Source organism: Aquila chrysaetos, chromosome 5 (genome assembly GCF_900496995.4).
Source record: "Aquila chrysaetos chrysaetos chromosome 5, bAquChr1.4, whole genome shotgun sequence".
Taxonomy (NCBI): Eukaryota; Metazoa; Chordata; class Aves; order Accipitriformes; family Accipitridae; genus Aquila; species Aquila chrysaetos.
In genome coordinates this window covers 33314842-33337156 of record NC_044008.1, presented here as the reverse complement: position 1 = coordinate 33337156, position 22315 = coordinate 33314842, and the positions used below count along the sequence as shown (strand labels likewise).

The 22315-nt window shown below is 34.9% G+C and overlaps 1 protein-coding gene across 3 annotated transcripts in view; it reads left to right on the top strand.

Moving 5' to 3' along the window:
• The window catches only part of ADAMTS20 (ADAM metallopeptidase with thrombospondin type 1 motif 20), a 103331-nt gene that overhangs the window by 46262 nt on the left and 34754 nt on the right, over positions 1 to 22315 (top strand). For 2 of the 3 annotated variants that reach the window (XR_003923604.1, XM_030015752.1), the window contains exons 12-28: positions 684 to 829; positions 2211 to 2392; positions 2489 to 2625; positions 3773 to 3890; positions 7233 to 7328; positions 8599 to 8765; positions 8875 to 9004; positions 10057 to 10183; positions 10870 to 11080; positions 11618 to 11782; positions 12493 to 12657; positions 14336 to 14458; positions 15808 to 15915; positions 17123 to 17287; positions 17512 to 17802; positions 18134 to 18295; positions 19740 to 19916. Coding sequence is in view for 2 of the 3 variants with exons in the window: in XM_030015752.1 (XP_029871612.1) it covers positions 684 to 829; positions 2211 to 2392; positions 2489 to 2625; positions 3773 to 3890; positions 7233 to 7328; positions 8599 to 8765; positions 8875 to 9004; positions 10057 to 10183; positions 10870 to 11080; positions 11618 to 11782; positions 12493 to 12657; positions 14336 to 14458; positions 15808 to 15915; positions 17123 to 17287; positions 17512 to 17802; positions 18134 to 18295; positions 19740 to 19916 (2670 nt within the window). In the remaining variant the exon portion in view is untranslated. The remainder of the gene's footprint in view (positions 1 to 683; positions 830 to 2210; positions 2393 to 2488; positions 2626 to 3772; positions 3891 to 7232; positions 7329 to 8598; positions 8766 to 8874; positions 9005 to 10056; positions 10184 to 10869; positions 11081 to 11617; positions 11783 to 12492; positions 12658 to 14335; positions 14459 to 15807; positions 15916 to 17122; positions 17288 to 17511; positions 17803 to 18133; positions 18296 to 19739; positions 19917 to 22315) is intronic. The other variant, XM_030015753.1, reaches the window with a different exon arrangement.

The following is a 22315-nucleotide window of genomic DNA, read 5'->3' as shown; positions in this document are numbered from 1 at the left end:
ATTTCTTTAAATATTACTTGAGTATTAATGATAATGGTAGATTCATTAAATTAGTAGTAAATATAAAATTATTGTAATGTATAAATAAATAAAAATATAAAATATTTTACACCTGTTGTTATAGGTGTGAAAGTCCGAGTTTAAGCATGAATCTATAACATCATCTTGCTTTAGCATAAGCAAGGTCTTAAATGCTTATCTACTTTTCGCAAACAATCCCACTAGATATTTAGCTTTCAGGATGCTCAAAACACCCTGAATTTCTTGGTGGTTTGTTATCGTACCTTTTCACTTTTTGTATTGGCATGAATTTCCAAATCAAACTGGAAGAATCTCGTACATAAAAGACGACTGCAAATCTATTTTTGAAGCTTGTGCATGAAAACATATCAGGAATTCAAGATCAGGATTTTGAGTTTCTTATATGGCTATTTGAATAAAGTGACAAGACCTAAAGATATATTCAGCATCCAGTAGCTTTCATAGAGAGCAAAGAACTGTACACAGCATTTGTGAAAATATGGCTACTGGATAAGATATTTTAAAGGAATTCGAACATTTTAGAAAATGTCCAGACTCAGATTAAGAGCAGTGAGGTCTTAAATTTTGTTCTTTCTGTGCCTAAAATATACAGTAACCTTTTGCTTGACTTACAAATTTTATTTTGTTTGTCAACTGTGCAGCACTGTCGCCATGGAATTTGTGTGAGCAGAGAAATGGAGATGCGTCCTGTAGATGGAGAATGGGGACCGTGGGGACCTTATAGCTCATGTTCAAGAACTTGTGGAGGCGGAATCAAGAGCACCACCAGGCTGTGTAACAGACCAGAGTATGTTTTTTAATGCATTTTACATTAGTGCATAATGAAGATACTACGACATAATGGATTGGTTCAAAACAAAATGAAGGTATTGTGGGTTGCACAAATTAGTTCGAAGCACCAATAAAAAAAATGCTTGTTTCAGCCATGTTTGAAAAGAGAGATAAGTCTACAGATTAATATGCGGAGAACTTATAGATTACTCTTGTGTCCCAACTGTGTCATTCATATTTATAGATATTTCTGAAGACTTATTTTGGCAGGGTCTTTTTTTTTTTGCTTTACTCAAAATGCTGAGGGCTTCTTGAAATATTGAGTTGCTTTCTTTGGAGTAAAAGCTGCAAAAAGAAACAGATGTATTCCCTGGTAATCTTTTTTGTGAAACATTGATTTACTTTGATTTAAGGCTTTTTCACATCACCACCAGTAGTGCCGACAAGGAACACTGGTTACAGCAGTGTCGTTTACAACTTACCTTTATAATGAGAAACTTCCATTGACTGAATAATTCAGTGTGGATTTCATTCTCTGTAATTAAAGTCAATGAGAACTTTACCCTTCTCTAGAAGCAGAACCATAGCTGCAGCCTGGTTAGTTTCAGGGTTTTTCAGGAAGTCATGTCATCTTGATATTATCAGTGGGATAAATGAACCTCACTCAAACGACCCCAGGTTATTTTATTTTCTCTGATGAGTAAGAGGCAGTAGACTAGATTCCCATTGGATATGCCTCTGTCAATCTGTAGTAACTGATAGTATCAATATGCCATTGATTTCCCCCCCCCTCCCCAGGAGCCTACTAATACTGAATTATTGTGTAGCAGGGTTTATAAGAGTTAGGAAGTGTATTTTAGACTTTACAGTAAATGGGGTGTTTTCCACAATTTTCCGTTTTCAGTTCTTTCAATCTCCAAACTGAAACCAATACTAGGACTACAGAAAAGAGTGTGTCAGTGCCTAACTCTCTCTGCTTTCTTTGTCGCTCTGTAAAATAATAATTTCAAATTACTAGGGGAGGTGTTGCTTCTGTAAAAATAGGGCTGTAAACTCAGTTAATTGATAAAAGCACTGAAGTTAATAATGCTTTTTCCCAGGCAAAATAATTATGACTGTAAGAGAAATAAAAATTTAGTAGATGTTAATAAACATCAGTAGCTTCATTACCACCTACCTTAGGAGTAGTATTTTACACGGACTTTTTATTTTCTTCACTTGGGTATAAATGTACGCACAGTGCAACAGAAGATAAGAGTATGTGTGGGGAAGTCAGTAACAGATGGCAGAATGGTGTGTGAGATTTTCCCCTTTAGATCAGTGGCTCAAGCCACTTTTTCATGGAAAACAGCAATTTTTGAAACTGAGTGTGTTTTACATTCACCTATTTTTGTTAGACCAAGAAATGGAGGAAAGTACTGTGTTGGCCGCAGGATGAAATTTCGATCATGTAACACTGATTCATGTCCAAAAGGCAAAAAAGATTTTCGGGAGCAACAGTGCTCTGAATTTGATGGCAAACACTTTAATATCAACGGTCTTACATCTGCTGTTCGCTGGCTTCCAAAATACAGTGGTAGTAAGTAATTATAATTTTTTTCAATTAATGAAATAAAAATGTTACTTTAATTAAATTTTTAAAACAGACAAGAAACCTGTTGGATTTTCTTTCCAGTTTCTATGAAAGATCGCTGTAAACTTTTTTGCCGAGTTTCTGGAACAACTTCCTACTATCAGCTGAAGGACAGAGTTGCTGATGGTACTCCCTGTGGAGCAGAAACCAATGACCTTTGTGTTCAAGGCTTATGCAGGGTATTTAAATCTAAACTTATTAATTATTAAAATCAATTTTAAGAGATGCTAAAGTAGATATTAAATATTCATCCAAATAACCATTACTGAAAATATGTAAAGCAAGATGTTTTGAATTTACTTAAATTCAGTCACTACCAAATTAAAGATCTGGAAATGGAGGCAGTGAAGTGAAGAATATACAGCTGAATCTGAAGACCCACAGTCTTTCCTCATTAAGCCTCGTATGTGAGAGAGTTAATATTGTCCAAGTGAGCAGAGAGAAACTGATCCAAAATTGGCATAAAGGGAGGAAAGAAGCATGCTGTGTGTTTATTGCCATCATATTTCTGCTATCAAAGAAGTAAAAAAGTAGAAAATCCAAGGGTAGATAGATTACATAATTATTATTCCATTGCAAAATCGGGAGGAACTGACCCTTGAAAGGGATCGTTTCAGCATTCTTTGCTTAGTAGCAGTTATGGAAGTGCCACAAGATTTTGTTGGGAGAGAAAAGGTGCTATGTTATAACAACTCAAGACTTTTTTGTCAAGCCCAGGTTGTTTTGCTGATTGCAGTGAAACTGAGTAAATTCAGGATGAGGAGAAAATGTAGCCTTTTTTTATAGCGTTGGATCAAGAGGAAATAGGAAATGCCAGAGAATTGTCCTGTTTATCATAATTTAAAAAAGAAAAGGAAGTTTAAGTAAAGACATGTAAACAAAAATTGTGCTTATGCTAGTTTAACCAGCATAGTCTACTTGTATTCCTTTGCTTCTTTTGCAGTAATGACAGACTTTAAAAGAATTAATGACCATGTACACATATGTACAGCTTTTAGGATTCCAAGACTTTTTAATGTAAATATAACTTAAAATTTATACACTATGTTGATTTTTTTTTATACAAAGTCTTTACATACTGTTACATGTTCTTGACATATTAAGCGTATTTGGATTGTAGATTCGTAGTACAACAGCATTATTGTGTTTTGCCCTTACATCACAGCACCCAAAACCATAAAAGGCTTTTCATGAATTGCAAAGCAAGACCAGATATATACAGTGAATAAGAATATTTTTGGCCAGTGGGAAGCTTACATTGTTTGTTTTCATGGTTTTCCATTGGGCTGAGTGACACAGGGCCTTTGTATTTTTTTTTTTTTGTAGCAAGCAGGCTGTGATCACGTTTTGAATTCCAAGGCAAGGAGAGACAAATGTGGAATCTGTGGTGGTGATAATTCTTCATGTAAGACTCTTGCAGGTACTTTCAACAGTGCTCATTATGGTATGTTTGGTTTTTTGATTTTTTGTGTTGTTTTTTTTTTTTTTAAATGTTAATGCACATTTGAGTATGGCTTAGAAATTGTTTTACATTTGAGGAAGTGGGATTTCAGTGTATGTTCTTCAGGGCCTCTATCAACAAAAAGTATCTCTGATTTTCAGTCCCATGTGCCCTTTCAAGGATGCAGAGGCAAACACTGTGACACACTAACCCATTCAAGGGGAGAAAAAAAAAAATCCATCTGCTCTAAGGTCAAAACAAAAGACACAAATAAAAGATATGATGAGGATAAAAGTACTTGAAAAGGAAGAATGCTTCCTGCTTTGCACTTTGCATTCTCTCCTCTGAAACTATGCAGCTGAAGGACTTATTCCAATATCTCCTTTTGGTTGTGTAAAGAGATAGCAAGAAGTCTGTGGTGTGAGCAGCTGATGAGGTTCCTTTTTTCCTATACTGAAAAAGATAGCCTGGGAAATGTGAGCCTTCTCTTTCCAGAGAACATGGGCAGCAATGTTTATGTTCTTTCCTCTTCATTGGCATGTAGTGAATGAGAAACTTCTGAATAACTCTGGGAATTCCTATTTATTTGATTCAGTTTCTCTAATAGAGCTACAAATAGTTCTTCTATATGTAGTCCTTTCTGGGAAGTATGGAGAGACTATTGTATGTGTGTAGCAGTGCCGTTAAGCAGTTAGAGCGTAGAACATAAGGACAGAAGTCTCCAGGTTAATATCGGATTCCTAAAGGCTCCTTCATGCTGCTTCACTGGTTGAAAGAGACCACAGGCGAAGTGAAAATGATACCTGGAGAGCTGCCAAATAGGATCTTCATAGAACAAAGGAATTGCTGGTCAAAGAGGAAAGTGTGCCCAGTATCCTGTTGGATTTTTTTTTTTTTTATCCTGGTGGAGGGCTTGCACCCAGCAAAAGGACCAAAAAACTTAAAGATGGGATACAGCTACCCTTCCCATACAAATACATGTAATTTCTTGTGTCTGTCCTGAGAAGTTGGAAGAAGGCACAATCAGCTATTAGTTGCTGGGTTTCTGAACATGTGGTCAAAACACTGAAGGAAAAGAATGTGTTATTTTGATAATTTTGAGTAAGGGACTGTCAGCGTTTTTGTTTCCTACCACTATGAAAGATATTTTTGCTTATAGGTAGTAGCACATGAATTCTGTCACAAATACATTTGATACAAGTGACCAGTACATGAAACTGCCATTTATACAAATATGGTTGAGACTCTCTCTGCTGTTTATCAGCTTTGCATTGTCACAGACTTACTTGCTTCTAACTGAAGTTGGAAGAAAAAAAAAAATCCCCATGTTTTGAGATGAGGAAAACCTTGATTTATTATTTTGGTTTTATACTTAGTTGAATGTTTTAAATTATGTTCAAATTCTTGGAATTATGGTATATATAAAAGGTGACACTGAATTATACTACTGGACAGTATGCTAAGCATTTGGGATTATCACTCAGGTGTGCTCAAGTAGGAGTGCAGCAATGCAAACAAGAGGTGGCTAGCTGATCATTAAAACTGTAGTGTCCATGGGAGGCCTATGACCTCCCTAGGGTAATGACTGAAAACGTTGTCTGAGGAAATGTTCTTTTCCAAAAAAGCTCTGAGTTAGGATCACAAGAGAATATGCCAAAGTCTGTGCAGTTGATCTTTTTCTTTTAACTTCACCTGGCCCACTTCCATACTGACACGAGTCATTTCACTGAGGCACAACTTGGAATTGGACAATAGCAGCTTGTGGTACGTGCTTGTATTTATACAGTTATAATGTTGTCATTAAGTGTTTAAACAGTAGTGAAACAATCATCAGAAATTCATTACAATGAAATACTAATTTACTTAGCTCCCAATTTAGAAATGCTAATCTAATTATGTGCACATAATTATTATGTTGGCTATTTTTATTGCTTCAGATTAGAGTATCCAAGGATTTCTTGGAAAATGCTCATTCTCGGTGCCTTAGTATGTGAGCTGTTCTGTGTATCCTTGAGAACATGCTATGCAGTTTTGTTTATAGTTTCCTCCCATATTTTGTCTTCTGTCGTTCTATTACTACAAGGTTTTCAGCATGTGAGATGGGGGGCTTTTCTGAGTGTGTTTTGCTTTTCTTCCCAATATGTTGAAAGATTGACCAAATGGCTGTGTATTTATCCAGAGCAGCATGCAGTGTGTCAATTTGCAATTGCAGTGCTGCCCCCAGCTGGTAAATATGATGAACCTGTGATTAGATTAAATGTTCATTTAAATGCATGCCATAGTTCTAATAGATTAAAAGCGCTGGGAAGTTAATGAGTTATGAAATTGAAAAGAATATTGCCATTTAAATTTCTACCCACAGAGGTGAGTTAGCTAACTAAAGTTAAATCACAGCAAGACTGTTAAACACAGCAAAATAAGTGGAAAAGTTAAAAAAGATTATATTAATGCTTTGGATTGCATGTTTGTGTTTATTATTTGTTTCCAATGTTTGCCATACTCAGTTTTTTCAAAAGAATCCTTTTGAATTTGTGATTAGCATCTGTGAGAAACAGCTTTTTTTTTTTTAACGTATGCTGATGTGCAGAGCAACAGTTCTAAAAAGTAGATCTTGATGCATCTTATTTTGTTACCTTACGACAAGGCTAGCATAATAGTAGTTGGAGGTATTGCACGAAGCGATGACTCATTTGTGAAGCATTTGTATTTTGAAGGGAGCACACTAGGGTAACATTTTAAGTAGCAAAATGTGGATCAAAATGTGGCTAGTTTATCTGATATATCTACCTATATCTATGGCCTGCAACACTGCAACATTTGAGTATTTAGGACTCATTCTTTAGAGTGCTGTCATGCAATACTCTTGTGAGATAGAGAAAAGCTAACCCAATTGTATAAACAGGGAGTGCAAATATTTCATGTTAAGTGACTTACTCAGTCAAAGTTTTGCAGTTAAATTGTGAGGAGCCACAATGTTTCCTGAGTCCCACTTGGTATACCTGACTGCTTTCTGGAGTAGTGCTCTCTCTAGAGATTTTTCTGAGTAGGTTGAACTCATGTTATTGGTAAAGAATTGAATTCACATTTCTGAACACAGGAATTAATTTTAATGAGTTATGAAAATAAAAGTTCAGTTCAACTGATTAAAAAACAAAAGCCAACAACAAAGAAATCTTATATGTGTGAAGATATTCACATTTCCTTCCTAAAACATGAGGGCATTCAGCAGTGGTTGTCACTGGTGCACTGTAGCGTTTTGTGAATAAAACTAGTTAAATGTATGTTCATATTTCCTATATTTGACTATTTTTGTATATAGTTAATTTGTGAATAATTACATTGCAGGTTACAATGTTGTAGTAAACATTCCCAAAGGAGCAACAAACATTGATATTCAGCAACACAGCTACTCAGGGAAACCAGAAGATGACAACTACCTTGGTAAAAGCCTCCTGTGTATAACATTGATGGATAGTTTTTGTGCTCTTGCCAGAGGTCTGCTCTAGACGTATATTATCAGAAGTCTGATAAAGTCTTTAGAGCATATATCTAATTACATTGTATCATCATTTGCCTGAGTCTCTCTGTAGATATTAGTTTTCAGAAAAATGAGTGAGATGTTGTTAGGTTTCTAATTCTTAAACGTGTGCATTCATTTGTCAGAGAATAGGAATTACAGCACATTGCATCATTCTGTCAGTTTTTTACTTTGTTGTGGCAATGTTAATTAAAACTCCACAAGTGCACTCAGGAATAATGCAGGTATTTGTGGTTTTAAATCTTGGAAGCAAGTACTTTGTTTATAAACAAAGCAGTCTGACCTTCAGTAAACTTACCAATTGTCTCACATTTCTCTTTTTCTATTGTGTCTGAGTGTAAAGATCACATATTGATAGATTTGCAAGTGTGTGAGAGGAACAAAGAATTCATAAGCACATTGTACCAAAAATCCTGGTGGTTCTGTTTCACAGGACTTAGTTATATCTGAAGTGCCTGAGAGAATATTGGTGCATATTTTACTTCTGTCTCTTCTTCCATTACCATCCTACTCAACGAACTTCAGAGTTTTCAGAATGTTTTTCTTGCCACTTGTTGTTGCACATGCATCTCACAGGACACAGAACAACCCTCACCACCTGACACTAGCTACTGTTTCAAATGTAGTAAAGCCTGAATAGCATGCCTTTACTAAAAATTTTACTTTATTTTAAATCTAATTTTTAACTTGTTATTCATCTTTATTATTGCAAACTGGTCATTATATTAAATTGTTATTATAAATGCATAGTAATTTACTTTACTTTTACTTTAAAATTTACTTTTTAAAGGCACTTCACTAAAAGTAGCTCTAGCAAATACAAGAATGTGGGCTGTAGAATAAGCAAGAAATACAGATAATTATTGTTTCCTTCTATAGTAGCACAACCTAACCAAATTTAAAAGTGATGACCGCAGGCAACCCTTCAGCAGAACAAATGTGAAAATTGTGTTGTTAATGCAGAGAAAATCCATGACAGCTGCTCAGGTGAAAGTTACTGATGGTCAGGATTGAGTTAATGCATTAGAAACTGTTTGATACAACCTTAAAGTATTACACATGGACTAAAATAAAGCTAAGTGTTGATAAGAAGATATACTATTAAGAGTTTTTATTAATAGAACCTTTTAATAAAATAGATGCTTTATTTCCATTATCTTATTTTACTTATAGCTTTATCTGATATTCATGGAAATTTTATCTTGAATGGAAATTTTGTTGTAAGCATGTCAAAAAGAGAAATCAATATACAAGGAGCCATATTTGAGTACAGTGGTTCAAACAATACGATAGAACGAATTAACAGCACTGATAGAATCGAAGAAGAGCTAACCTTACAGGTGCATGTTTACTTTTTTCATAAGTTTGAAAATTTCCTACATGATCATTATATTCATAATTTTATGTTCAAATTCACTGAAAAACAGCTATCATTTTATCTCAATTAAGGTTTTGTGTGTAGGGAATTTATACAACCCTGATGTGCGTTATTCATTCAATATCCCAATAGAAGATGGAAGTGATCTGTTTACGTGGGATCCTTATGGACCCTGGCAAGACTGCAGCAGGATGTGCCAAGGTACTGTGAATTCTTTTGTCACCAGAACCAAAGACCTGGTGGCATTTAGGAAGGCACTAGTCTTAAGTACTCAGATTTTTCACCTCTACTTTTAAGGAAGAAACTTGGCACACTCAGTAAACTTTTAGTGTACAGAGCCTTTAAGGGCAGAATGGCTTCTGATTTTTGTTGTGCTATTTTCATTATTTATGCAGTGCAATTCTACATTCGAAACTACATTTGTGCTCCTTTCTTTTGTAGCCATAGGAGTGGTTTATAAAAAGTTGAATCAAGTCTAATGAATCTTTAGAAAGCAGTATTGTATGTCTACTCATATGTGTAGGCTTCTGTTATCCTACTTCCAGATGGTCACTGATTTTTCTAGTGTCTTTCATATATATTTATTTGTCTTTTTTGGTTATCTGCTACATGGAGTGAAGCTATTTAAAGATATGTCTTACAATTTTTTAACTGTTATTCTGTAGGCTATTCCAGTGTAAAAATAAAACTGCAATATGTATGAAGTGTATATATAAAGTGTATGTACACCGATTTTTGATAGATACTCCTATTAGCAGGTGCTGGAAATGCCTGTAGATATGCGATGGTGAGTTTCTTTTGGTTTTGTGTAAGGCTATAGACATGCTCATGTGCTAGAGAAGCACCCTGTGATCAAATTTTCTGCTGCTTTAAAGAAAAGGATCACAAACTCTAAGTTAACATGGTGGTTTGAAAATTTGGTAATTAGCAAAGGACAGACATGATGCATTTGGAGTACTTAGCTTGATAAGTAAATGGACTGTTGTACTTTTGCAGTTTTCTGGAAGTTGTTATCCTTGTGTGACCACTATAGTACAGCTGGGAGGTGGCAGGGGTGATGGGGACAAGGTTGTTCTCCACCTGGAATGTAGTCAGCTGCAAAAAGCAGCATGTTTGTGCAGGATCTGCTGTATACAGTCATTAGTGTTAATACGGTATCTCAGTTAAATTCCTAAATGACGAATGGAATCCATTAGTATAAAAAGGCACTCTTATTTTAGCCCATTATTCCTGTTTTTTGGTTCCTTTTCAAGGTATTCGAAGAAGAAGAATGACATGCGTACGTAAAAGTGATCACGTGGTAGTGTCTGATCAAAGATGTGAACTTATACCCACTGTACCAGATGTCTTCGAGGAGTGTAATACAGAGTGTGAATTAAGGTAAAAAGAGGTTCCTAGCTGATGGAGCTATTGTGGTCTTACATATTTTTGTTGATAGAGATTGAAACAAAGTAATTCAGGTTGCTTTGTACTCTGTCCCTCCACCCCTCTCTACGTCAGTCTTCCCTCCTGTCTCTCCTTCCTTTCCTCAAATCTATTCATATAATGGGTTTATACATTATGTTTACACTTCTGAATCTAAGTAGAACTACTGTAATTTTCCAATTTTTATTGGTAAAGTACAAAGTCTCTTGTTAGGATTGTGAATCTGTCCTATATATCCTGGCACAAAAACTTGTATTGCTGGGCAGAATACATTTTTCACCAGAATGGTACCCACAACTGGAACTAATTTGAAACAGACTTGTGTTTTTGCACTCCAAGAAAGCCCACGCCTTCAGAGGATGAACAGTTAGAATTATAGCTTACATTTTTCAAAGTCACCTAGGAGATTAAGACAAAAGAGCCTTTAAATTTAAAAAGATGTTTTTAAGCCTGTGAGTCAAATTCTTTTATATTGCTTTGAAAATTCCAGTCATGAGAGAGATTTTACAGTTTTATCTGTTCCCTAAAAATGCATATCTATATTTACATGACAATTCCTGGTACATTCTCCGAGTGCTTTATTCACCATGGTCTTATTTTTTAAAACATAGTTAGCTTCCTATAACAGCTTATCCTTGTAGGTGGCACAATGTTGGCAAAAGTGACTGCACATCGAAGTGTGGCCCAGGGTATCGGTCTATAGAGATCCACTGCATGAAGTACTCTATTTCAAAAGGACTCAGTGTTCCAGTGGATGATAAGTACTGTGCTGATCAGCAGAAACCACCAACCAGAGAGCCCTGCCATGGTGACTGTATGTTAACAAGTTGGCACTACACAGAATGGTCAGAGGTACAAATTCAAAACCTTGTAATTGTACCATTATAGTTCTGGTTAGTGCTCATACCAAATTTTTATTTCTCTTATCAATTTTTTTAGTTTAACTAAAAGAAAATAATGTTTGAAAAATGCAGAGTTGTAGGAGGAGCTAATACCAATCCTTATATTTCAGAAACTTCCTCATATTTTTGTAAGAAACTGTAGCTGAATTGTTTGCAGCTTGGTTTTGGAAGTTAGCAGAGAAGATCTGGTGGTTAAAGGTGTATATTTTACTTACAGTCTTAATAATTTAGTTCTGAGAGTATTTTGGAGAAAAGGAATAAGTACAATTTCAGCTTTGATCTTCATTAAAGAGTTTTATCTTGGAACTACTAAGCAAAATGCCAAATTTATCTCATGTGAACATATTAGCAGTCTGTGGATTAAACGTAGGATACATTTGTCTTAACACAATCATTAATGTCTTTTGCCTTTAAGACTGATAATGTATTTTGACCTGGCTTTATCATGTTGTGTTTCCTGTTTCATTATATTGTCTATACACTGCAGTGTTCCAGGAGCTGTGAAGGAGGTGTCAGAACCAGAGAAGCTTTTTGTATGAACAATTTGGGTCGTCATCTTCCTGACAGAGAATGCCAGGAACTTCCAAGAGTTGTAACACAGAGTTGCAATGAATTCTTATGTCCAAGCTGGTCTGTTAGTGAGTGGAGTGAGGTAATGAACCATTTAAAACTTAAGATGCCTTTGGTCCTGGTCATCAATATTGAAATAAGCTGCTTTAAGTGTTTGGGTTTTCTGTTCTGGCTATTTTGGCGTACACAATAATAAAAATTCTGAAGTCCTAGGATTTGGTTGATAAACATCCCAGATGTACAAATGGAATGAGAACTTCTGAAAAACACACCTAGAATTTATTTTTCTCTGAAATTTTGTTACATTAACATGAGGTAGCAAAGCTACTTAAAGTAAATCTATCTACAGTAATATGCATACCTTCCTTTTATATGAAGCAATGAGAACCATCTGGCCAAATGAAGAACAGAATTCTCTCCATTTTATTATAGATTATATGGGTATAAACCAATCGTGGATAGTTTAAACATTTTTCCTGTGAAAGCTGTGATATGTGCACTCATATTTTAAACAAGTATTCTTTATTCAAATGGAAATAAATGATTTCTACATTGTTCTCATATTTTTGTAGCTTTAGAAACTTAATAGTGATTCCTTTGTATTAGCATTTGGGTTGATGTTTACAGGAAATGGAGGGTTCATAAAAGAACTAGTTTTGCTGGACTACTTGCATTCATGGAATGTTTTTGTTATTTATGTGAACTTTAAAATCCAACAGATTACTAGAAGAAAGTAAAGCCATTAATGCAGATTCATGTCTTTACAAACTGATGACTCTAATAATTTTACAGTGTCCTGTGACATGTGGCAAAGGAATGAAGCATCGTCAAGTATGGTGCCAATTTAATGATGAACAACTGAGAGATGATTTCTGTAATCCAAATGATAGACCAGAATCGATAACAGCCTGTGAACTTCATGAATGTGCATCTTGGCAAGTAGGGCCTTGGGGATCAGTGAGTACATAAGGATTCCTGGCTTCTTGTTTTCTAGTTCAGACTGAGTGATCACAAAACAATACCTTTTAAATATTTTAATTGGATCTTAAGCAGTTACTTTAGTTGAATTGATTCACATGTTTGTTTGCTTCTATTGGCTATCTAACCTGTAATCTAGGAACACCCACACCTAAAACAGTCATTGACCCTGAGCCTTATTATCAAAGACACTTTTACACATGAATACATTACATCTCCAGAATAATAAAAATGTAGATAGCAAAATGTTCAGATGAATGAGACAGGTAAAAGACCAAATATTTATAGGTGTGTGGGCATATTTAAGTGGTAGCTTTAATTTAAGATCATAGAAGTGTATATGCTAATAATAGCAGGGAAAAAGACTTAGTATTTTGTTGTTATGTTTTGTTTTGACCTTCAGTGATAAAAGATCTGCTATCTCTTTATGTGAAAGTGCTGTTGAAAAATATGTTCCTGTGTTTAATGATGCTCATCTAATGTATACCAGAGTGGCTTCAAAATTCTGGAAAAAAGAGAATTAATTTGTGAAGGAAACTTTTGTCACCAAATAGATGAGAATTAATTAAAAAATAATAAGGTACTCAATTTCGTGGAGCTTTCATAAGATCAGGTTACTCAAACCAACAGAACTGTTGGATTATTCAGTGTTTCTTGGATGTTAGTGAGAATTCATAGCTGAATAGCAGCTGAAGTTTATTTTTTTACATATTACCTGGTAGTAAAATACAGACTAAATATACCTTTAGACATTAAGTATATTTTAACTTAAACATTTCTTTTGTATAGAACTTTGCTCATGTAATATTTTTTCGTATTAGAGATAGCCATGCTGTTGTCTAACATGTTGAATTTCTTTTGAGTAATCTTTTGATCACAAGGTGCTGGCTTTCCATTCCTACAAGCTAAATGCAAAAATGAAATAAATTAATTCAGTCCCATGATATAATTCTTCTGAATAAAAAAATCACTGTGTATGGCCATGCTGGAATAGCTTGTACTAGCAATTTACCAATCCATGTCACTGGAGCAGAGCTTTCCATTGCAGTTTTTCCACCATACCATCTCGTAATAGCTATTCATGACCTGGGTTTTTATCAGTATTTGTGCTTGAACCACAACATTTATAGGATGGTATTTATGTCATAATATTTTCAGCCATCTAACATTTTAGGTGCTGCCTTTGAGTGTGCTCTTGTCAAACTCTACAGTGACAGGAAAGACATTTAACAGCTACAGCTAGTGATTCATTTGGAAGCCACCCCTTTACTCCCGCCCCTTCCTCTACCCCAGTTTTTATTGTTGAGCATGACATTATATAGCATGGTTTGTACCTCTGATCAGTTCGGGTCAGCTGTCCTGGCTGTGTTCCCTCCCAATCTCCTGCCCACCTCCAGCCTGCTCACTGCAGGGGGTGGAAGGGGAGAAAAGAGAAAGCCTTTATCCTGCACAAGCACTGTTCACCAATAGCCAAAATATTGGTGTGTTATGGATGCTGTTTAAGCACCATATGGTCTGCCGTGAAGAAGGTTAACACCATCCCAGTAGTCATTCCTATTCATTCTAGAAGGAGTTTTAAAATAGAAAATGTAATTAAAAATTCAATTTTATTATAAATGGTGCTGTGTCAAGTGTGTGAAATTATTGACTTTAACAGTGTGCTGTAACGTGTGGACGCGGATACCAGATGCGTGCAGTCAAATGTGTTACTGGGACTTACAGAGTTATTTTGGATGATGACAGGGAGTGTAATGCTGCTACTCGTCCTAGAGATAACCAAGTAAGTTAAAAAATAACTTTCAGTTGATTGTACTTTTTAGTTAAAAGCGTCTAAATACAAGTGTTCTCTACTGACTCTTTGAGGGAACTTGCAGGAAATGAGTTCTAAAATGAGAAAAAAATACTCAAACTATCTGCTTTTTTCCTGAACTTCAAATTTGGCCTAGGGAATTAAGTAACAGAAGAGTAATTTGGAGATTGAAGATTTGGGTATTGAAAGTTGGGTATATGATTGAAGGAGTCCAAAGGCCTTTGATTATTTGGGGGTGGGGGAAGCTCCAACATGTAAAATATTATAATGAGTCTGCTTGCCATGATGCTTAATAATAGCACCTAACTGCCTTGCTATTCTCTAAAATTCTGCTTGTATATAGTTCTTAAAAGAACAATGTGGTTACTTGAAGAAAGCTTCAGTTGTTGGAATAATACTAATTCAAAACTGTGTAGACATGAATTATGATTCAATATGGTATTAATAAGGTTCTTAACCTTTTCTTCTTGTCTCAGCTTACTTACTTCATCACTTCCCTTAACTTAAACCTATCATTTTTCAGAAGAAATGTTTTTAATACAGTCAGTGACTTTACCTTTAACTAAAAGCATTTTGGTATCTTAGGTACTATGTATTAATATGTTGAACTGGCTACCAGATTCATACATCTCATTTATATCCAGCTATGCTGGTAACCACATACCTCCTTGAGGGCATACTCTGCTGCTTGTCTTGAGGAGAGAGCGGAAAAAAAGGATTCTATGGTCCAGAGTAAACCAGTCACAAGTTACCAGTCCTCTGATGGCTTCTTGAATAAGATTTCAAAATATAAAAGCCGAGGATTGGTATACACTTATTTCCATTTACATGTGAAAACATTGGGTTTGAGTATGCTTTGTATTTTGAATTGTGGTACCTGTTTGGCTGGTACCACAGGTACCTGAAACTGGGTAATTTTGTGTTCTCAGTAGCTGAAGGTATAAAGGACAGGACACCACAGCCATCTTCACAGAGTTCTTCTGTACTGCATGTGGCTATGAAACAGGACACAGTCATGTCTATGCCCCTTGTCTCCAGCAAGTTGCCCAACACAGTTCTTTCTCAAAGTGCAAATATTATTAGTTATTACTAATACAGTTTTAACATCAAATAAGCTTTCTCGATTTGCAACAAAAGAAAACAATTTAATTGAAAAGCCTTTGGATAACACCAGGGAAAAGTTAGAAGATGGTATTTACTTGCTAACTAATGCTGGCTTTTTGTAATGGTAGGATCTATTTCTGGTGGAGTCATTTGCTTTACATTTGGCTCTTCCAAAATGTATACTTTGAAAGCTTATTTTTTTCTCGCCCCCACAGGAATGTGAACTGCCCTCTTGTCCAGAAAATACAAAATTATGGACTACATCGCTTCCTCTAGTTCATGTGGGGAAGGTGACCCAATGGAGATATGGATCGTGGACCCCAGTATGTAATGTAATAGTGGTCACATCTTGCAGAGCAGTCCTCCATTCCTTCACCCATTTTTCCATAAAGTTCTCAATGTATTTTTCAGACTGAAATCTGCTTGGGATAAATTTTAAAGGAATTCTAATTTTTTTTTTTTTTTTTTTTTTTCTCTTAAGAACCTTTTTCTTAAGGAGATAGACACTCCCAGCAAATTCTGTTTGCTTCAAATCTAGCCAGGGAAAATAAGGAGGGGAGAAAAACAGGGTTCTAGGAGCTGGGATTCTGAGTAAAATAGCTTTCATATGATTGAGAGTGTGCAAGGAAGTGTTTGTTTTTTGTTTTTTATTTTTTTTTTAAATAATTGATCAGTTTCTGAGTATAGAGAACTTCTTTCATTCTAAAATATGTTTTAAATCTTTTATGTGAATAACAATATTAAGCAGTTTGGGTCTTTAAAGGTCTAATTTTACATAATTTGTAAAGTAAGCATTATAAAAATGGTTTCTACACAAACTTGAATGGAAGAGCTTTTTATTTTGATAGTGTTAAATCAGTTTTACTTGACAGCAATGTGAAAACTTGAAATTATTTATAAAAATGTGGGGGTGTGTTCATCCCTTGAGGTTCTTAACAAAACATATAAGACAATTATATCTTTACACAACTATCTTAAGTAAATAGCAGTAAAGAGTGCATAGACTGAGGGTACTCAGAAACTCTTCACTAAATTCACCTTGAACTTCTCAGCTATAAAGGCATTAGAAGGGTCTCAATGGAATATGCTAATATAAATTAGAATGGCAAATGGATTGTGAATATCAGTTTTTATTAGTTGATGTAAATATTGCATCATAACTAAAATGTTCTGGAAGTTATTCTCTAATGTTTCTGTTGTTAATAAATAAAAAAAATTGCCATTGCAACTGTATAATGATTCCATATTATAGTTGAAACGCTACCTGTTCAGATATGCTAAATTGCTTCACAAGAATTAAGGCCATGCAATTCAGTTCCAAGCCAACGGGAATTCTTAAGGCCTAAACCATCCAGCAATATTTCACTTTCCTTCCTGAACGCACGGCTCTATCAGTGTGAGATGGAAATCTGGTTCTCAGTGTTTAATTCTAAAGTCAAGCTGATACTAAGCTATGTTAGTATTTTGGATGCTTGCATGATCTTGTTTTGGTCTCCTAAAGTGCGATGAGCTTGGATTGTTCTCTGACAGTGCTCTGCGTCCTGTGGGAAGGGTGATCGTGCTCGCTATGTGAGTTGTAGAGATGCTTATGGAGGAATAGCAGATGAATCTTTCTGTGCTCATTTACCACGACCAGCTGAAATTTCAAGCTGCTTTAGCCCATGTGGAGAGTGGCAAGTTGGAAATTGGTCCCCTGTAAGTATTAATTGTAACTTACTTTTTTTTAATGTGTCTACTTAGATTATTGGCCAGATTCTCTGGTTAGACATTGAGACTTCATATTCTGTGCAAGTGTGATTGAAATTGCATCCCTTGATAATATGAAATGTGTACTTTGTTTTTTTCAATAGTAAATATAAATGTCTTTGGTTCTTAATTATCAATGTTCTGTCACAAATGTTGGGTTAATTTTTGGTTAGTGCACAGTTACCTGTGATAGTGGAATAGTAACAAGACAAGTTATCTGTGTCAACTATCATCAACAAATCAACGAGAATTACTGTGATCCTGAAGGCCGACCTTCCAAAGAACAAGAATGTAACATGCCACCATGTCCACCAGTTTATCATCATATTCCGAAAATGCATGACCATCCAAGCCATTTTCCAGAAACAGGTTACCTTCCAATACACCATCCACAAGACAATATAAACCAGTGGAACCGTCCCTCTGTGGGAGGATATCAATGGAGAACTGGACCCTGGGGAGCAGTAAGAATTTTTTTTTTTAAATATATTAATCTGTTCTCTCACATGTGTGTTAACATTTCTAGAAATGTTATTGCAGTTCAGATTTGGTTAAAAGAGAAACACATTTATTTTTAAAAAAATTATTGTTATTATGAAGAATATATTACATTAAAAATGTAATTTTTGTGCAATGTCATCTTTAAAATACTTCTACATAGTAGTAATTTTTATTTGCAAATTTCAGTTTTGAAAGTCAACATTAAAAAATTTTAATTTTAAGTTGTTTTAACCAATGTATTTTGCATTTTTCTGATTATGCAATGGTGATACATATGTTTACATGTTTTGGTAGTGCTCTAGTACTTGTGCAGGTGGATTTCACCGTCGAGTTGTAGTATGTCAAGATGAGGAAGGAAGAAGTGCTAGTTATTGTGATGAGGCAACAAAACCTCCAGAGTCAAGACACTGTGATTCTGGACCCTGCCCACGATGGAACTATGGAAACTGGGGAGAAGTAAGATCATTTCACTTTCAAAGGGAAACACTATTTACCACATAAGCTTAGAAACAATAACATAATTATTTGACTGTGCATGGAACCGAATACCATTTTTTTTTTTTTTTTACTTATTTAAAAAGAATGAGTTTCAACCTGTTTAGATAAACTTTGTTCTTTGATGAAATCCAGAACTTTAGTGTAAATGAGCAGTGTAAATATACATCCAAAAGAAGCAAGTATTGTGTGAGGCTAAGGTTGTACAACATATAATTGAGTGTTGCAGTAGCGTCTTGAATCTTGAGACATGCAAAATTATTTTCTGTTACAAAAAATTAATTGTATGCAGAAAAACCTCAGTGTAATAGCTAGTCTAAAAAAAAAAGGCACAAGAAGCTATAAAGAAACTTTTATTACATCAAATTTCATAGGTATATGGGAATAACTGCAAGTAGTAATATCTACTGGGTTGTAGTTACAAGATAAAAAGATGTGTCTGGCTTAGAACATTTTGATGAAACATTATACGTTATTGGGAAAAGAAAGGTTTCTCCATGCCATGTAATGTCATATCTTGACCATGCATTCTTGCTCAAACACTACAGAAAGAGTTAAAGCTGGTTAACTTGGCACTCAGTCTAATCCTGCCCTCTCTTCTTATTCTTGATACATCAGTATCTAGAATTGGGAAAAGAAGAAAAATTGTCTGAGTGACTTTTTTATTTTTCTTTTTTTTTTCCTCCCTCATTTTGGCCAGATCTAGCCATTTAGTTCTTGAGGCCAGTCTGAGTGTCATGTTTTTTCTGTCCATAGCTGCAGACTTGGGGTTCCGGTTAATGCAGATGCTGTAGTTTTTGTCTAATTTAGAATCCTCTGAAATACAGTAAAAAGCTATAAACTGTTGGAACATGCTCACTTTTGATCACATTTTTTCTAGTAGCTCATTAGAAATGAGAATTAGTATTTTTGTCTGGTATTGCAGAATTACAGGAAAACTGAAACCCAGAAAACACATCCTGTAAGTATTTTACACTAAGTCTGTATAAGTTAGACTATGAGAAAGTGCGCCCAGCATCTGAGTTTTCTCTTTTCTGGCAGGGAAAACTAGTTCTAGGACCAAGTTCACTCTTTTCCTCCTATCAAAGAGAGATACAAATGCTCATTTATTCTCACAAATGGTTACTTCGTCCTTGATAGAGTAGATTCTCTGTATCTGAGACTTTTTGTGGAAAATCACTTGATAAACTACAAAAATGTAGTTTGATAAATGTTTTGGTGAGAGGATTGTTTTTTCATTATATGAGATTAGACTGTAAGTCCTTATTCTTGAATTGAATGTCCAGGGAATATGAAAATAGACATAGTAAATAATAACATGTACTGATTATTGCTATATCTTTTTGGTTTAATGGTATGTGATGACTCTCAACAAAAATATTGCATATAAAATTCTGTATTTCAGTGTACTCAAACTTGTGGAGATGGAATAAAGACAAGACTGGTGATTTGTCAGCTTCCAACTGGCCAAATGTTGGGTGATCAAAACTGTGAAATTCTAGACAAGCCACCTAATATGGCACAATGTAATGTGCATTCTTGCCCTGGTGATGTTTCATGGCATCGGGGACCGTGGAAATCGGTACGATAGCATTCACTAATACTTTTCACTTTCTTGTTCTTTCTGTCACTCTATTTCCCCTTGCCTTTTAAAAAATTATATTATTATTTTATTTGATAACAGTGAAATAATAATGCATGTGGAATATAGTCTATGTAGTTTTATCAAGCAATTGTTCCTGCAGTCATTGAATTAAATGGGAAACAGCCATTTACTTCAGTGGGAACAGTATCATGCTCTATAAAACATCATAGGGAATATTTTTTAAATTACCAGAAATCATCATAGCTGATAGCAATACCTAATAGGTGGTTCTGTTTTGAAGGGTTATGATTTGACCTGTGTTTAAATTTAAAGCATATGCTGTAATTTATACTGTAGTATTATCGACATATTTATATTTGTAAAAAAAAAAAAAAAAAAAAAAAAAAGCTTTTTAATACATAACTTTTTTCTAATAGTATATTTAAGTATAAAATAACTCACACACCTGTATATTACACTGTCATCAAACATTTTACTCCTTATTACATGTACATTTGTGCATAAAAGTTTATATTTGTGGTTTTAAAACAGTGACTAATTAAAGCTGTCTATGTATAATTATGTATGTAACTATAATATGTTATTGTCTACATGTCACTGTCTACTAATGTGTAAAAATGCCTACAGTAATCACCATTAATCTTTAAAATTGCCACTAGCAGATTATTAACATGCTGAAGTAATCATAAGTTGTACAATACAGAGTACATTATATTTCCCAAGCTGTGGATTTGACAACAATATTTATTATTGTGCTCAATCCTAAAGGATAATAGTAGCAATCAAAGGAGGTTGGATCCAGTTCTGGTTCCATCAAAATCAGTTAAAAACCTGTCATTGACATCCCTGGGAGATGGGCTAGGACAACAGTTCTTTTTTTTTTCCTTTTTTTTTTTTTTTTTTAAATTAATAAAATTATGTAATTTGGTTCTTTGAATTAACATAGAAACATTTTTAAAAATATTGTCTCTTTTCAACTTTAAATAACTTATTAGTGTTTATGTAATCTATTCTAATTTATTGCAAATAGGCTTTAAAATGAAAGTTTGAATTAATAATTTACCACAGTTATTTTTTTCTTCCACTGTGCAAAACAGAGTTTTGGGTTTGTGTTTAACAGACACCAGAGTATATTATTTAGCCATTAGCCAAATACTTAGTGGTGATTTGCTAATGCTTAATTAATGTATGTACTTAAGGTGCTGAGAAGACAAGCAGGGCGTTCAGCACACAGTTGCCTTTGAACTCGATGTTTCTTTTCCTTTTAGACTGAAAGTTATTCACAGCCTGTTTGTTCCCAGAGTGATGCAGTTTGTCCTGCATCAGTAGGTTGCCTGTAAGCTATTGTAATGTATTGTAAATGTTACGTATGGCTTAGTTTTGCAAAGATTTTCATGTTGGTTTATATCTCAATTAACATAAAAGCCATTATAATCCTTCAAAAACTAAGTTTAGAATGGAATCTAGTCATCAGAGAGAGAGTTTGTGGCCTCTGTTTTAGATATGATTGCAAGCACTATGGTTATTCATTCAGTAATACTTTTAATTTCATCACACTGTCACAGGGTGGTGTACAGAAACAAACGTGGCTGATTCAGGAGGTAAAAGCAGGCTCACACATTAAATATGCCGTCACTTTTTAGTAATTTAGCTAGTTTTAACACTGCCAACACACAAACTTCTGTTAATTTTTGTTGCTGTTTAAGCAGAGCAAAATTTATTCATTGAGGACAACTATTATGAAAAAGCCGTAAAAGCTTTAGTCACAGAGACACTGTGGTAGCCTAGCACAAACAGCTTTGTTCAGCCTTCCCCTGTGGGTGGTTGACTAATGATGTGATAGTTTGGCAATAGAGCACGGCTCTGCCTATCTTTATGCCTTTCTGACATACAGTGTGGTCTGATGTCAGGGACTGTTAATGACTGGACACTCTCTGGAGGCTGGAGTCGTCGATGACATGTCACATCTATGCTTATTCCCTTCTCTATAAAGACAGCAAGAACCAGATAAAGCACTATATATTTATTATAATTTTGATAAAAGTATTGAGTAATATTTATGTATCTGGACAGCAATGCATTACACTTTTATATCTACTAGTGAGATTCCAATGTCAATACTTAAGTAGAAACTGAAATGCAAGGCTTCCCACATGTAGCGTAAGTTGCCATAATAGGTTCTTGCCATCTTTTACTTCTGGCATTCATGGCACAAATGTAATATGTGGAGAGGGTGAGTAGAAGGAAGGGAATTTCTGAGCAATTGCTTTTCCTGGAACAACTCCTTGACTTCCTCAAATATTGGCCCTGTCTCTGGCCGAGCCGGTTCAGAAATGGATATCAGAATTGCCTAAAAAACCTTTTCCTCATTCTGA